The 13803-nt window shown below is 48.5% G+C and overlaps 1 protein-coding gene across 6 annotated transcripts in view; it reads right to left on the bottom strand.

Moving 5' to 3' along the window:
- The window catches only part of TRANK1 (tetratricopeptide repeat and ankyrin repeat containing 1), a 97162-nt gene that overhangs the window by 2272 nt on the left and 81087 nt on the right, over window positions 1–13803 (bottom strand). For all 6 annotated transcript variants that reach the window (XM_061395881.1, XM_061395880.1, XM_061395883.1 and 3 more), the window contains 3 exons: window positions 7548–7693; window positions 1565–4614; window positions 214–309 (listed from right to left, as the gene is read on the bottom strand). In XM_061395881.1, coding sequence (XP_061251865.1) covers window positions 214–309; window positions 1565–4614; window positions 7548–7693 — 3292 coding nt within the window. The remainder of the gene's footprint in view (window positions 1–213; window positions 310–1564; window positions 4615–7547; window positions 7694–13803) is intronic.

Here is a 13803-nt window from a genome sequence, read left to right as displayed (position 1 = left end):
GAAAAGCAATAAGCCGAGTAACAGTCCTCACAGTCAGATGGGGGAGCCCAGTCTCTCTGCTGCTACTGATCAGAGTCGCTGGGGGCGGTGTTCCTAGACAGTGAGTGACCACTGCTCACAACACAGGCGGCCCCACTGCAGACTGACCGGGGAGTCAGCAGAACCAAGGGCCACGAGACCCAGAGCATCACCCTGGGATGAAGGATTCCTCACCTTCCTCCTGGTGCAGCTCTGTTTTCCTCAGCCACTCCTGTGCATCCCTGATGGACGGGATCAGGATGTTGACCAGCCGAGCCATGACCTCCTCCGCTAGAGAACCAAAGAACCAGGGCTTTGAGTGAAGGGGCGGCTGTAGGGATTAGGACACTCAGTGCTAGCGTCAAAGCCCCCACCTCCCAGGCCCTTGTCTCCACTTCCTCTGAGAAGGGCAGTGAAAGGCCGCTGTCTGCTCCCAGGAGCAGAAACTACATGTTCCTGTCTGGAGAGACTGCCAATAGCAAGCCTTTCGAGGAAGCTTTGCAAACTGTTCTTACCTTCAACTGGACTGTCTGAATTCTAGAATGATTTAAACATACACAATTTCACTAATTTTATACATAATTTCCCTCTTCCCTCGTGGCTCAGTGGTAAAGAATCCACCTTCCAATGCAGGAGATGCGGTTTGATCCCTGTGTTGGGAAGATCCTCTGGAGAAGGGAATGAGGACCCACTCCAGTATCCTTGCCTGGGAAACCCCATGGACAGAGGAGCCTGCAGGCCACAGTCCATGGCGTTGTAAAAAAGAGTCAGACATAACTTAGTGACTAAACAACAACATACATAATTTCTACTCAGTGTTGCTAAGATGTAGCTAATAAGGATGTCAGAGGAAATCTGATTCACAGATCATGTAAGAATTCTTTTTAGAGGCTCACACTGGGTGTGGTGTGAGGACCCTCCTAAAAGGGAAGGACCAGATATGCAGGCTAGATCTTAGTCAAGTCAAGTGTTAGTTGCTCAGTCGTTTCCGACTCTTTGCGACACTATGGACTGCAGCCCACCAGACTCCTCTGTCCATGGAATTCTCCAGGCAAGAATACTGGAGTGGGTAGGTATTCCCTTCTCTAGGGGATATTCCCCACCCAGGGATCAAACCCAGGTCTCCTGCATTGCAGGCAGATTCTTTACCATCTGAGCCACTAGATCGGGTTCAGCCCATAGCAGGTGCTCAAGAAATCCCTGAATGAATGAGCCAAGGAAGGTTTAAAGAATTTTCTCAAGACTGGAAGCATTCTCCTTCTATCTTCTCCATAGAATTGGTTAGCAAACCCTTTTCTTATCTGTCATACCAGGGGAAACCACCCTGCCCTAAGATTATGACACACTGGTTAACTGGGGGAGGGGGGATCCAAAGAACGGGGCTTTGCTGGGACTGGAGAACACGTGGTCCTCACTTGTGTCTCTGCTGCTGCCAAGATTCCAGCATCCCCAGGTCAGACCTCACTACAAAGGGGCTCGACTTGGACACAAGTCCTCAAAGCCCGGGTTCCGCCACCATCTGGGCCCGCCTTTCGAGGACCCTTACCATCAGCCCAGGCCTTCCGCCTGTAGAGGTCCTCCACCGAGTCGGAGACCTTCTTGATGTTCTCTTGGACCTTCCTCTGTAGTATGTGGCTGTGCTCTTTGGAGCCCAGGTGTTTGGGGCCCCAAGCGCTCTGCTCCATGTCCTGCACCACCAGCTTGCCTTCCTCCATAGCTGGGTCCACCTTCTCGCGGAAAAACTCCAAGTACCTCTGGTAAGCCACTTGCTGACTCTGGTGGCTTTCCAGGAGGATGTGCTGCTCGTAGGACTCACTGCTCCTCTCCCAACCTTGCTCATCTTCCAGCTCCGTCCCAGAAAGGGCTACAGCCTCGGGAGCTGCACCCTCAAATGCCTGATCTGGGGTGAAATAGTTCTCGGGCCTGCGGGCGAACTTGACCCCGCACAGGTCGCACTGGGTCCGGTCCACGTCAGCCTTTTTGAAATTCCCAGCCGCGGGCTCCCTGCCCTCCTCCCTGAAGTGCTCGGCCTGGCCTCCCGCCCTTCCTCTCCTCCATCTGATGCACAAAGACACCACCAGGCATACCCTCCGCATCTTCTGGCGGATGGAAGCCCTCCGCAGCTTCTGCGAGAGGACAGCGTCTAGGAGGTGGTCCCCCTCCAAGGCCAGCTCCTCCGGCTCGTCCTGGCCGACCTCGTATTCGGGTTCAGCCAAGTAGCCCACAGGATCCATGGAGAACAGGCGGTTCAGCCTGACCTCCTCATGGTAGAGACCCCGCACAGCGGTCCCTTTGGCGTGCCCACTGTCCCACTGCCAGTGGCAGTCCATCAGGAACTCTTCATCCCGCTCAAAGAGCAGGTCCTGCAGCGCCTCCGCCACGGACTTCACGTTGACTGCCAGCTGCACTTGCTTCACCACTCTGAGCAGGCGCTCGGGGACCCGGCCCGGGCATTCCATGCTCAGCAGCTGCAGCCTGGCTTCGAGCTCCTGGAACTGGCTGGACAGGAGAGGCTTGCAGGATGGCTGCAGCACACCCTTGGTGTTCACCAGCATCACCAAGCACAGCACCAGGGTCCGCTCGGCCTCCCCAGAAACCACGTAGTCGATGTCGCTGAAAGCGTCCAGCAGGACGTTGAAGTTGGCGTTCTCGCAGCCGCAGAGCACCTTGACGAGGTAAGACAGGTGGAACCGGAACTCCTGAATGGCCCTGGTCAGGTCCTTGGGTCTGTACTCCTGAATGATGGCGAACACGTCCCCGGGCTCCTGGTCCTTCTTGCTAAACAGGAACTCCCAGTAATGCAAGAGAGCGATGTAGCTCTTCGGGAGGCACAAGACGGCATTCTTGGAGAGGCGGGCCAGGACCACCCCGCAGTGGATGAACTGCAACTCCAGCAGGGCCACCGTGTTCCCGATGCTGGGGATCAGTGGCTCTTTGCACCTCTTGACCAGGACATTCATGAAACGGAAAAAGCGCCTCTTGTAGTCTTCTGGGTTCCTGCACACGTAGAACTGGTGGATGGAGTCCTGCAGCAGTCGGATGAAGCACAGGTGGGGCTTCTCCGCACTCTCGTCATCCTTGTTGGGCGCCAGCATGCCGAATTTCCCTTCTATTCCTTTCATCCTGCTGCCTCTGTCCCTGCCCCTTTTCTCTTGTTCAGACTGCAGGGCTTTGAGTTCCCGGTTGTACTGGTCTTCCTCCTGGTACAGCAGCTTGTCGAGCTCATCGGGGTAGCTGGAAGAGAGAAGAAAAGCCTGCATGGCGCTCAGCCACAGGTCCGTGGACTCCCGGCGGCTTCGGGCCCGTTCGTTTTGAAACAGGACGTGGATGTATTCTTTCAGGGCAGACCTGTAGGATCGGAAGGATTTGTAATGTGGCTTGAGGACTTCTTTGCACGCCATGGGGTTTTCTGACAACACTCGCTGGTGGAAATGCTTAGGGAAGACGACATTCAGCAAAGATTTGCAAAGGCCGTGCTTGTCCAGAGACAAAATGTAATCAATCTCCTCAAGTCCTTCAGCTAAGACTTTCGAGAATACTCTTTTGGCTTCCAACAGTAACCCCTTGATGGCCACCAGGTGTATTTTTGACTGGACCAAACACTTGGCCTCGTGACGCCGCAAAGGCCTGTGGAAGTCTTCACAGCGTCCATCCTCGCATTTTAAGCCCACGAGAAACTTCATGCAGACACCCGGGTAGGTCTTTGTAAGCAGGCTCTCTGTGATCTGACATAGCCTGCTCAGAAGGTGTTTGTTTAGGGCTAATTTTACCTGATCCATCATTATCAAGAAATGGTCTTTTGTTTTCTTCTCTTTCAAGTTCAAATCCAGGTCAGAAATGATGCGTAATATGGGTCCGGGGTCGTTCTGAGCTATCTGACAGTACTTGGCATCCACCTGTAAGATCCCAAAAAACTCGAAGCAAGACTTGACCATCTCCTTCTCAGCGTTGGTGGTCACCCTTCTGAGGGCCCTGACCAGATCGAGGAGGACCCCGAGACCCCCTGGAGCCAGAGCTAGGACATCCTCAGGCTGGACCTCACAGTGGCTGGTGGCTTCGTAGAGCGCCTCCACTGCCCCTGCCGAGTGGTTGAGGGTGTCAAACTTCAGGAAAGCATCCTTGAGCTTCAGGAAATCTCTCATGATCACCCCCTGCAGGAAGTGGGCCTGGGCGATGCCAGACACCTGGTTGGTCTGATGGCAGAGGTCCAGGGCTTCTCTGAGGATGGCCTTGGTAAGGTCAACGTCGGAATCCCTGGCCACGTTGAGACGGGCGGCCGCTAGCAGACACGAGGCCTGGAAGTCCTTGTCGGCAGTGAGCCTGGCAGCCTCCAAGAGGCAACCGTGCTGCTTCATCAGCAGCGCAGCCTCTTCCCTCCGACCTTCCCTGTTGAGCAGGTCGGCGGCCTCCGTCAGCCGCTTCCAAGACTTCAGGAACACCAGCTGGTCTTCAATATCGAGCTTCGAGAGCACAGCCATCATCTCCTTCGTTTTATTCATGCTCAGGTACTTGGCTGCAGCTTCCAAGTAAAACTGGCTGGCAGAATAGGTGAGCTTGGAGACAGGAAGGGCCTTGGCTCTTAGCATTTCTTCATACCTGCAAAGACAGACAACACTGATGTCAACTGGGCATCACCCCATATAAAATTTATAAAGTGCAGAACAGAGCAACTTGTATAAAATGGCACTTGTAGACAGGACCTGCCAAACTGGACCTGAAGTTAGCCAGCAGGTTTATCAAGACTTCATTTTATGCTATAAAATTAATTCTTTATTCCCCAAAGGAACCCAGCACTAGTATGTTTAATTAATGAAATATAGTGGAGTTTCACAAAAAGAAAAAAGAAACAAACCCAAACAAAACCAAAAAAGAATAAATATTAAAAAAAATTTGCAAAAAAGAATACAATGGAGTTTCATCCTAGGCAAGTGACATTTACGTTAGAAGTCAACCTGTAGGGCATAAAGTATGCATAGTCAAAATTATTCTTGGGGGAAAAAAATCCCTTAAATTTGCATAAGAGCTTGCTAATCATTTTGGGTATATAGCCTATGGAGGCTGATACCTGATAAAGGAGAAAGTGTGGCGATGGGGGCTGCAGACACACCAGCCATTACATCAGTCTTCCTCTTATTATCCAACTTGCGGCTCTTCTCTTTTTACCAAGAATGCATGTGATTGATTTAGTGTGAGATGAATGAAGCCTTGAAGTCAAGTTCCCTTTGACACTGTTGATCCAAGTGAGTATATCCCACATACCAATTTTTAAGGCACTGGGCCAATCCAGTGAAACATGCCTACTTTTGAACTCTTGCAGGGGACAAAACATATTTCCTCACAACCAGAGATGCCCAGGAACCTCCTGCTGCCCTGGGGTCATCTTACAAACATCAGATCCCCTCTTATAACAGGACCTCTCTGAACAGGTGTGACTGAGGATGAGTTCCTCTCATAAGCTTTGGCTGATAGAATAGAAGGCATTTATAGCACGTTTAAGGAACTAACCAGGTATTTGGTTTTCAAATCTAAAATGTTCTAATTACATGTTAAGTCAGGCCAGCTAGCAATTGAATTCTACATCCAGTATGTAGAACATTCAAAAGACTCTCAGACAAATCAAGTGCTAGGCTCCAATTAGTACTGACGACACTTAGATCTCAACTCAACATATCAATAAAGAGTTGGTTGAATATCTCAGGAAAGCTGATAAACAAAATAATGAGAGACCCCAAAAAATGTTTCTGGGAAACATTCAATGCTATCCTGACAAAGTGAGAACAGAAGATTAAAATAATTGAAAGTACAAAAAAACCCCCAAAACCCTCTCAATTGCTTTCATCATATGGCATCACAAGGAAACTGTCCTGGTCAATTACATAGCACCCTGACAACTGGGTACACAATCAATGCCACAGCTGGCATCCTGCTACAGACTGACGGTTTGTGACCCCTACAATTCATATGTTGAAATCCTAACCCCTAGTGTGACTGTATTTGGAGATGAGGCCTCTAAGGGAGTAATTAGGGTTATCTGAGGTTATAAGGGTGGAGTCCTGATCTAATAGGATTCCTTATAAGAACTGACAGCAGATAGGGAAGGAAGAGAGCTTCACCAGTAGCCCAATTGACTGGAGCCCTGATGGTGAACTTCTCGCCTCCAAAACTATGAGAAAATAAATTTCTGTTCTTTAAGCCACCCAATCTATGGCATTTCATTATGGCAGCCTGAGCTGACTAATATATACATGCTGTGTGTATCTTATGCATAATAGCACCAAAGACCTGGATAAAGAAATATGCTCGTTTACTGTGACACTAGACAGTTACTGTTCCATTTCTCAACATAAAACTCAATTTCTTTATCCAGGTGCTGGTTATACAAGTGTGGGCTTCCCTGGTGGCTCAGACCGTAAAGCGTCTGCCTACAACACAGGAGACCCGGGTTCGATCCCTGGGTCGGGAAGATCCCCTGGAGAAGGAAACAACAACCCACTCTAGTACTCTTGCCTGGAAAACCCCATAGATGGAGGAGTTTGGTAGGCTACAGTCCATGGGGTTGCAAAGAGTCAGACACGACTGAGTGACTTCACTTTCTTTCTTTTCTTTATACAAGTGTATTATCTTGTGAAAATTATGCACTTTTAAAAACTATATGATATACTTTAATAAATGCTAACTTAAAAATATAAAGCTTGAACACCTGGTCAATCCTGTTCATTTTGTCACATGTATAATTTAGTAGAAAGCAAAGAAAATACAGAACCAAGCCACAGCCTACTTTTCCAGGAGCTGCTGAGCAGAAATGCAGAACAGCAGCCTCTGCAATTCTAGCTGTCTCCTTCCACCTGGAAGACCTCCTACCAGGAGGCATCAGGAGGTCTGATGTTTCTAGAGTCCTTATCAGCTGTTAACCCCATCTGTTTCCACTTCATCTTTGGAACATCAGTTAGGCTGAAGGCTCAAGGAGGCTCCTCTAGGTCATGTATGAAACTTGTGTGTCATACGACTACGGGCATGTGGGCATACATATCATATACACATATATCAGTGCCCACAACCCTGACTGCCCACTAGTGCTCTGACCTCTATCTGTCCACGTCAGTGAAACTGTCAACTCAGCTGGTAAAGGTGGAGAGGTCAGAACCATCAACCAGGACATTGCTGGGCATGTGATATACATACTTGCAATAATACATCCTTCATCTTCTTCTGCCCCTTCTCCTCATGACACTGTGTTCAAGGAACTCTTGACTCAGCACCAAGGCCACCACTCAAGTGTAAGGAGGGTGACTGGTCAAGCCACTTCAGAAGAGCAAGATAGGGGCTTCCCTGGTGGACCAGTGGATACGACTTGGTGCTTCCACTACAGGGGGCACAGGTTTGATCCCTGGTCGGGGAAGTAAGATCCCACAAATTTCATGGTCAGGGATAAAAACAAAAAGAAGAGCAAGATAACACCTCCCCAAGGAGCAACGGAAAGGTAGGGCTTGGGGATGGGGAAAAGGAAGGAAGAGAATAAAACCACCTACTTTTCTACTGCCATAGCAGCTTCTTCAAACAGCTCCTCTTGGCAGTACATTTTGAGGGCTAGATCAAATTCCTGAATCTGCTCAAAGCATCGGGAAGCATCTTTGTAACACTGACTTCGCTTATAGAAATAGGCGGCATCTCTTACCTAGGACAGAGTAAAATTTTATTCAGTATATTTATAACAATTTTTCATCTTAAAAGTAAACCAAAACCATGAATAATAAAGAGGATGTTTGTAAGTCTGGAATCTGTTAGAATCCAGTGAAAAACACTAAAACCTAGGTAATTTAGGAAAACTAATTCTTTTCATGAAGAAAAATAAAGTGAAATACCAACCTCACACCATACACAAATAGAAGCCCCAGGTGGTTAAAGGTGTAAGTGAGAAAGCTATTGAAGGAGTGTGTGTGTGTGTGTGTGTGTGTGTCTCAGTCGATACTACTACTACCAAGTTACTTCAGTCGTGTCTGACTCTGTGCAACCCCATAGACGGCAGCCCACCAGGCTCCCCCGTCCCTGGGATTCTCCAGGCAAGAACACTGGAGTGGGTTGCCATTTAAGTCCTATCTAACTCTTTATTATCCCATAGACTGTAGCCCTCCAGGCTCTCTGTCCATGGAATTCTCTAGGCAAGAATACTGGAGTGGGTTGCTGGTTCCTCCTCCAGGGGATCTTCCTGACCCAGGGATCGAACCCAAGTCTCCTGCATTGCAGTCAGATTCTTAACTGTCTCACCCACCAGGAAAGCTACATTGGAGGAGAATGTATGAGAATATCTCTGACTTTGAGGTCAAGAAAGTCTTCAACAAAACTCAAACCACACAAACTTCGGGGGAGATATTGATGGATCTGATTACAGTTGACAATACAGATTTGACCTACATGGGTCGACTTATACACAGATTCTTTTTTTCAGTAATAAATACTACAGTCCTACATGGTCTGCAGTTGGTTGAATTCCTGCTGTGGAACTGAGGACACAGAGGAACCTCAGATACAGAGGGACAAGTATAAACCACACATGGATTTTCAGCTGTGTGGAGGGTCAGAGCAACACCGACACTGTTTAAGGGTCAACTGTACATCTAAACTGTTCAGCTGAGGGCGTGTGAAACGCAGTTAACAGAGAGAATGGAAGCATTATATCTAGACCAGCACTGTCACAGGGAGCCTTTTGTGAAGGTGGAAATGTTCTATATCGGTTTATCCATCTATCTGTCCAATTCTGTATCCACTAGACACATGTGGAGGCTTCCCTGGTGGCTCAGACGGTAAAGAATCCGCCTGCAATGGGGGAGACCTGGGTTCGATTCCTGGGTTGGGAAGATCCCCTGGAGAAGGTTACTCACGCCAGTATTCTTGCCTGGAGAATTCCACAGACAGAGGAGGCTACAGTCCATGGGGTTGCAAAGAGTCAGACACGACTGAGCGACTAAGCACACACACACATGTGAACAGTGGGCACGGGAATGTGTGGACAGTGCAAACAAGGGGCTGGATTTCTAAGTTTCACTTAGTTAATTTTAATACAAATTGCCACATGTGGCCGCTGGTTACTATACAAGAGTAGGCAGGTCTAGAACATAAGATGGATTCCTGCAAATATAAGAAAAAGACGTTCAGGAAAACTAGACAAAGGTCGTGAACTGGCAATTTGCAGTGGGGGAACCTTGAATCCCACTGACTTGGCTCTCCCAACATTTCTTGGACTGGACAGGAGCTCTTAGCACCTGCACCACCGGGAGGGCAATAGAAGCCGCAACATCTGAACCTAAGCCACTACTCGACCCTCCTAACTGGTCTTTCTGTTTCTACTCTCACTGCCTACTGAGCTCTCTTATTCCAATAAGTTGTTTCACATCATTCCTCCAATCAGTACTTTCACTGGCTCCCCTCATGCCCGAACAAATCCAGCCCCTATCATGGACCTGCAATCTACTCCAGTATTCTTGCCTGGAGGATCCCATGGACAGAGGAGCCTGGTGGGCTACAGTCCATAGGGTCGCATGGAGTCAGACACGACTGACACGATTGAAGTGACTTAGCAAGCATTCATATCATGGACTGGGGATTCCCATGTGATGCCAATGCAGGACACGAAAGAGACGCAGCTCCCTGGGTTGGAGAGGTCCCCCTGGTGTAGGAAGTGGCAACCCACTCCAGTAACCTTGCCTCGGAAATTCCATGCACAGAGAAGCCTCAAGGGCTACAGTTACCGGACGCGACTCAGCACACCATGAACCACGGGATCCTACCTGATTCATTCTAGCCATCGTCTCTGGCTCATTTTACCATTTTGACCCCACTCCCTCTGCTCTGGTCAAACTGGCTTCCTTGCTGTTTTTCAAACTCGATCACACTCTCCCACCTTGGGGGCTTTTGTCTGCGACGCCCTCCAGCTATCGTGATCTCTGTGCAAAAGTCAGCTCCCTGACCCTGCCTCCATCTCAAATAGCAACACCATGAGACTTCTCTGGGGGTCCAATGGTTAAGACTTTGCCTTCCAATGCAAGTGGTGGGGGGAGGGCGGGTTCTATCCCTGGTTGGGGAGCTAAGACCCCACATGCCTCAAAGCCAAAAAACCCAAACATAAAACAGAAACGATGTTGTAACAAATTCAATAAAGATTTTAAAAGCAGTCCACATTTAAAAAAAAAAAAAACCAACCAACACTTGACATCCTCTGTCCCCTCTGCCAGCCCTCATCCCTGCAGACATCTTCTGCACTACTGGCTCTGTCATCTCCCTCCCACGCCAGAAAGGGAAACAACAAAGGCAGACGCCCCTGCTCTGCTGCCTGCTGGTCGCCAAGCACCCACAGTACTGGGTGGGAACAGGGGGTCTACTTATTTGTTGAATATTTCATTTCCTAACTTGACTGGCTGCATTTGAATTCCAAAGAGAAAACAGAATCAAAATGGGACCAAAAAATGCAATATGCTAGGCCCTCTAATAAACCTCACTGGGTTTTATTTAACAAGAGAAGCGACACAAAATGCCAAAATATGAACAAGATTCAGGTGTGCATTTTTGCTACATCCAGAGATCTCACAGACCAGGGAACTCCCAGACCCATCTTCATAATCTCCATATTCATAACCTCTAGCCACCTTTTTCCTCTCCTCAACAAGGCTGACTACTCAGAAGGAAACCCCTGGGGTGAACACAGGCCCCCTTAGGTGCAAGCGTGCACCCAACTGGATCGAGAGAGAGGAGGGCTGACTGTTTTAAGCAGGCCCCCAAGTGGGTCTCTGGGCTCCACCACCCAGAGCAAGGGCCCTGAGCAGTTGCCAGGGAAACTGCGTTGCTCTTTAGAGATGCAGCAAGCAGGCAAGGCAGAGGAATCCCTAAAAGGAAACCTTCTGCTCCCATGGCCCTCCTCACACACCCTCTCCCCAGGATCAGCACGTTTGGGGGCAGGGAACAGAGAGGCCGTTTGGCCTAGGGATTTTGCAAAAGGTGGTCCATTTGTATTGTGCTGGCTAGTTTGCTGGATGACCACAAGAGGTCTGATGCTGGCTGAGGGTTGAACAAACATTCTTCCGGGGAGGGGCTTGTGCAAAGAAAGGGACCAGACTCTTCCCCGGATGGGGCTCAGAGATGCTGGAATGTGCTAGGGAGAGAAGGCAGGAGGAGGTGGCCCCAGTGGTCAACCCTGGGGACGTGAGGAAGGCTGGCAGGTGTGCTTCCAGGACCAGGGTGGCCTCCACATCTTGAAGGGACTGGGGTCGTAGAAAGGGACACAGGCTGGACATCTGCCCTCCTGGACCCCATCTCATTTTCAGAGGCGGAGCTCGTTAGCCTCGGGAAGGCAAGATGAGCAGACAAGGACGGGGTCTCTGGCTCAGCCAGCACGGGCGCTGCCAGGCAAACAGGGAAAAGCGGCCGGTTCAGGTCTTTCCCTTGCAGCTGCCACCGCTTAGGGCCCCAGGCGCTGGTGCCTTGGAGGCTGGAGGCTGGGAGACGAAGATGGAGAGTTTGGAAACCATCTAGCTCTGAAATCTTACTATCCAAACTTCCTACCCACACTGAAATCCCCGTTGCACCCCGCTTCTCCCACATCCTAATGAGTCACACCCCATAGTACACATGGGGCGAGGCAGGCAGCCGTGGGAGGGGGGAGGGTCTTACCTTTTCTGACACTGACTGGGGGCCACACTTCAAACTTCCCAGTAGGTACCATCCCCACCCCGCCCAAAGCCTTGGTTCAGGAGTTCCTGCAGTTCACATACAGACACGGACACTCCGCTCCCTACTGGAGGGTCAATAATGCTCAATGCAGGCAGAAACACAGCACCCGTGGTAAGGACCAGACGGCCGCACGTCCAACCCGCCACAACAGGTACAGTAAAAAGAACTGCTTCGTATTATTCACAGTAGCCAAGACACGGGAACGACCTAAGTGTCCATCCACAGATGACTGAACAAAGATATGGTCCCTACACACAATGGAATACTGTTCAACCACAAAAAAGAAAGAAACTCTGCCACTGGCAGAAACATGGATGGACTTGGGGACATTATGGTAAGTGAAAAAAAAGTCAGAAAAATACTGTATGATATCACTTACATGTGAAATCTAAAAAATACAACAAACCAGTGAATAAAACATAAAAGACGACTTACGGATATGGTGAACAAAAGAGTGGTTACCAGTCTGGGGGGAGGGGCAAGAGAGAAGAGAGTGTTAATAGCGTTAAGAGGTATAAAGTATTAGGTATAAAATGAGCCACAGGATATTTTGTACAATATGGGGAATAGAGCTAGTACTTTATAATGACTATAAATAGAGTATAACCTTTAAAAATTGGGAATCACTACACTGTGCATTGTTAACATTAATATTACTGCACTTCAGCTATACGTCAATAAAAAACTTCTTAATTTTAAATGAACTGCTTCATGTACAGGATTTGACTAGTTAATAATATTGTACTGTATATGTGAAAGTTGATGACAGAGTAGATCTTTAAAAATTTTTTTTATTGTAATATAGTTTATTTATAATATTATATTAGCTTCAGGTGTAAACTCTTGAATTTGATATTTTTACAGATTACACACCACACAGAGCTACTGTAAAGTATTGGCTACACTCCCTGTGCTGTACATTATATATTATAACTTACTTATTTTATACCTGGTAGTCTGTGCCTCTTCGGAGAAGGCAATGGCACCCTACTCTAGTACTCTTGCCTGGAAAATCCCATGGACGGAGGAGCCTGGTGGGCTGCCGTCTCTGGGGTCACACAGAGTCAGACACGACTGAAGCGACTTAGCAGCAGCAGTAGCAGTCTGTGCCTCTCAATCCTCTTCACCTATTTTCCCACTCCTCTCTGGTAACCACTGGTTTGTTCTCCACACCTGCGATTCTGTTCCTGTTTCGTTCTATTTGTTTGTTTATTTTTCAGCTCCCACATACAAATGAAGGTGATCTTAGGTTTTCTCGTCGTAAGAAAACCAGACTGTCACTATGTGTGGTGACGGACATTCACTAAACTTACGGCCATGATCATGTGTAATGTATCTTTGTGTCGAATCGTTACATTTGTACAATTAAAACCAATATAATGATATACATCAATTATATCTCAATAACAAGGAGGACAGATGAATCTCTAAGAAAATCATCACCACTCGGATGTCAGAGCAATGCCAAATGGCCATAAAAATCTCTAAGTGCCTACTCTCGCCCTGGGAGTTCATCTCATTGCAGACAACAGCAGTCTGTGCTGTGCATGGCTGACCATGCTGACAGTCCTGTGTCCTGGACCTCCAGGTCTCTCCACTGGCGCTTCTAGAATGACGGACATGTTCCATCACAGCATGCAATGAGATGTGGCTTGCGAGACCTCAGAACTGAATTTTTGACTTTATTACACTTTAATTAACTTAAATGTTTCATTAGGTAGCCACTTGTGGCTAGCAGCTGCCAGACTGGTCCCTGCAGACCTAGAGTAAGGGCTGTGGGACACAGAGAAACCACCATGTATGAGCCAGACTGTCCACCCAGGCTGACTCCAGACTGAACACAGAGAAAGAGAAGGCAGGACTCTTTGAAACCCGTTTTCCCTTATGTGAACATGTGGCCTCCCTGTGGTTAATAACGGGTCACAAACGCTCGTAGAGACATGGACACACAAACACACACATACACAGTCCTTGGAACCATCTAATCTTTGAGCAAATGGAGAAAGAAGGGCCACCCACAGAGTCAACACAGCCAACCTCTCTCTCTTGGGAGGACAGGAGCCC

The sequence above is a fragment of the Bos javanicus genome, chromosome 22 (assembly GCF_032452875.1).
Source record: "Bos javanicus breed banteng chromosome 22, ARS-OSU_banteng_1.0, whole genome shotgun sequence".
Taxonomy (NCBI): domain Eukaryota; kingdom Metazoa; phylum Chordata; class Mammalia; order Artiodactyla; family Bovidae; genus Bos; species Bos javanicus.
The sequence above is the reverse complement of the archived record's forward strand: the minus strand, read 5'-3'. Positions and strand labels throughout refer to the sequence as shown.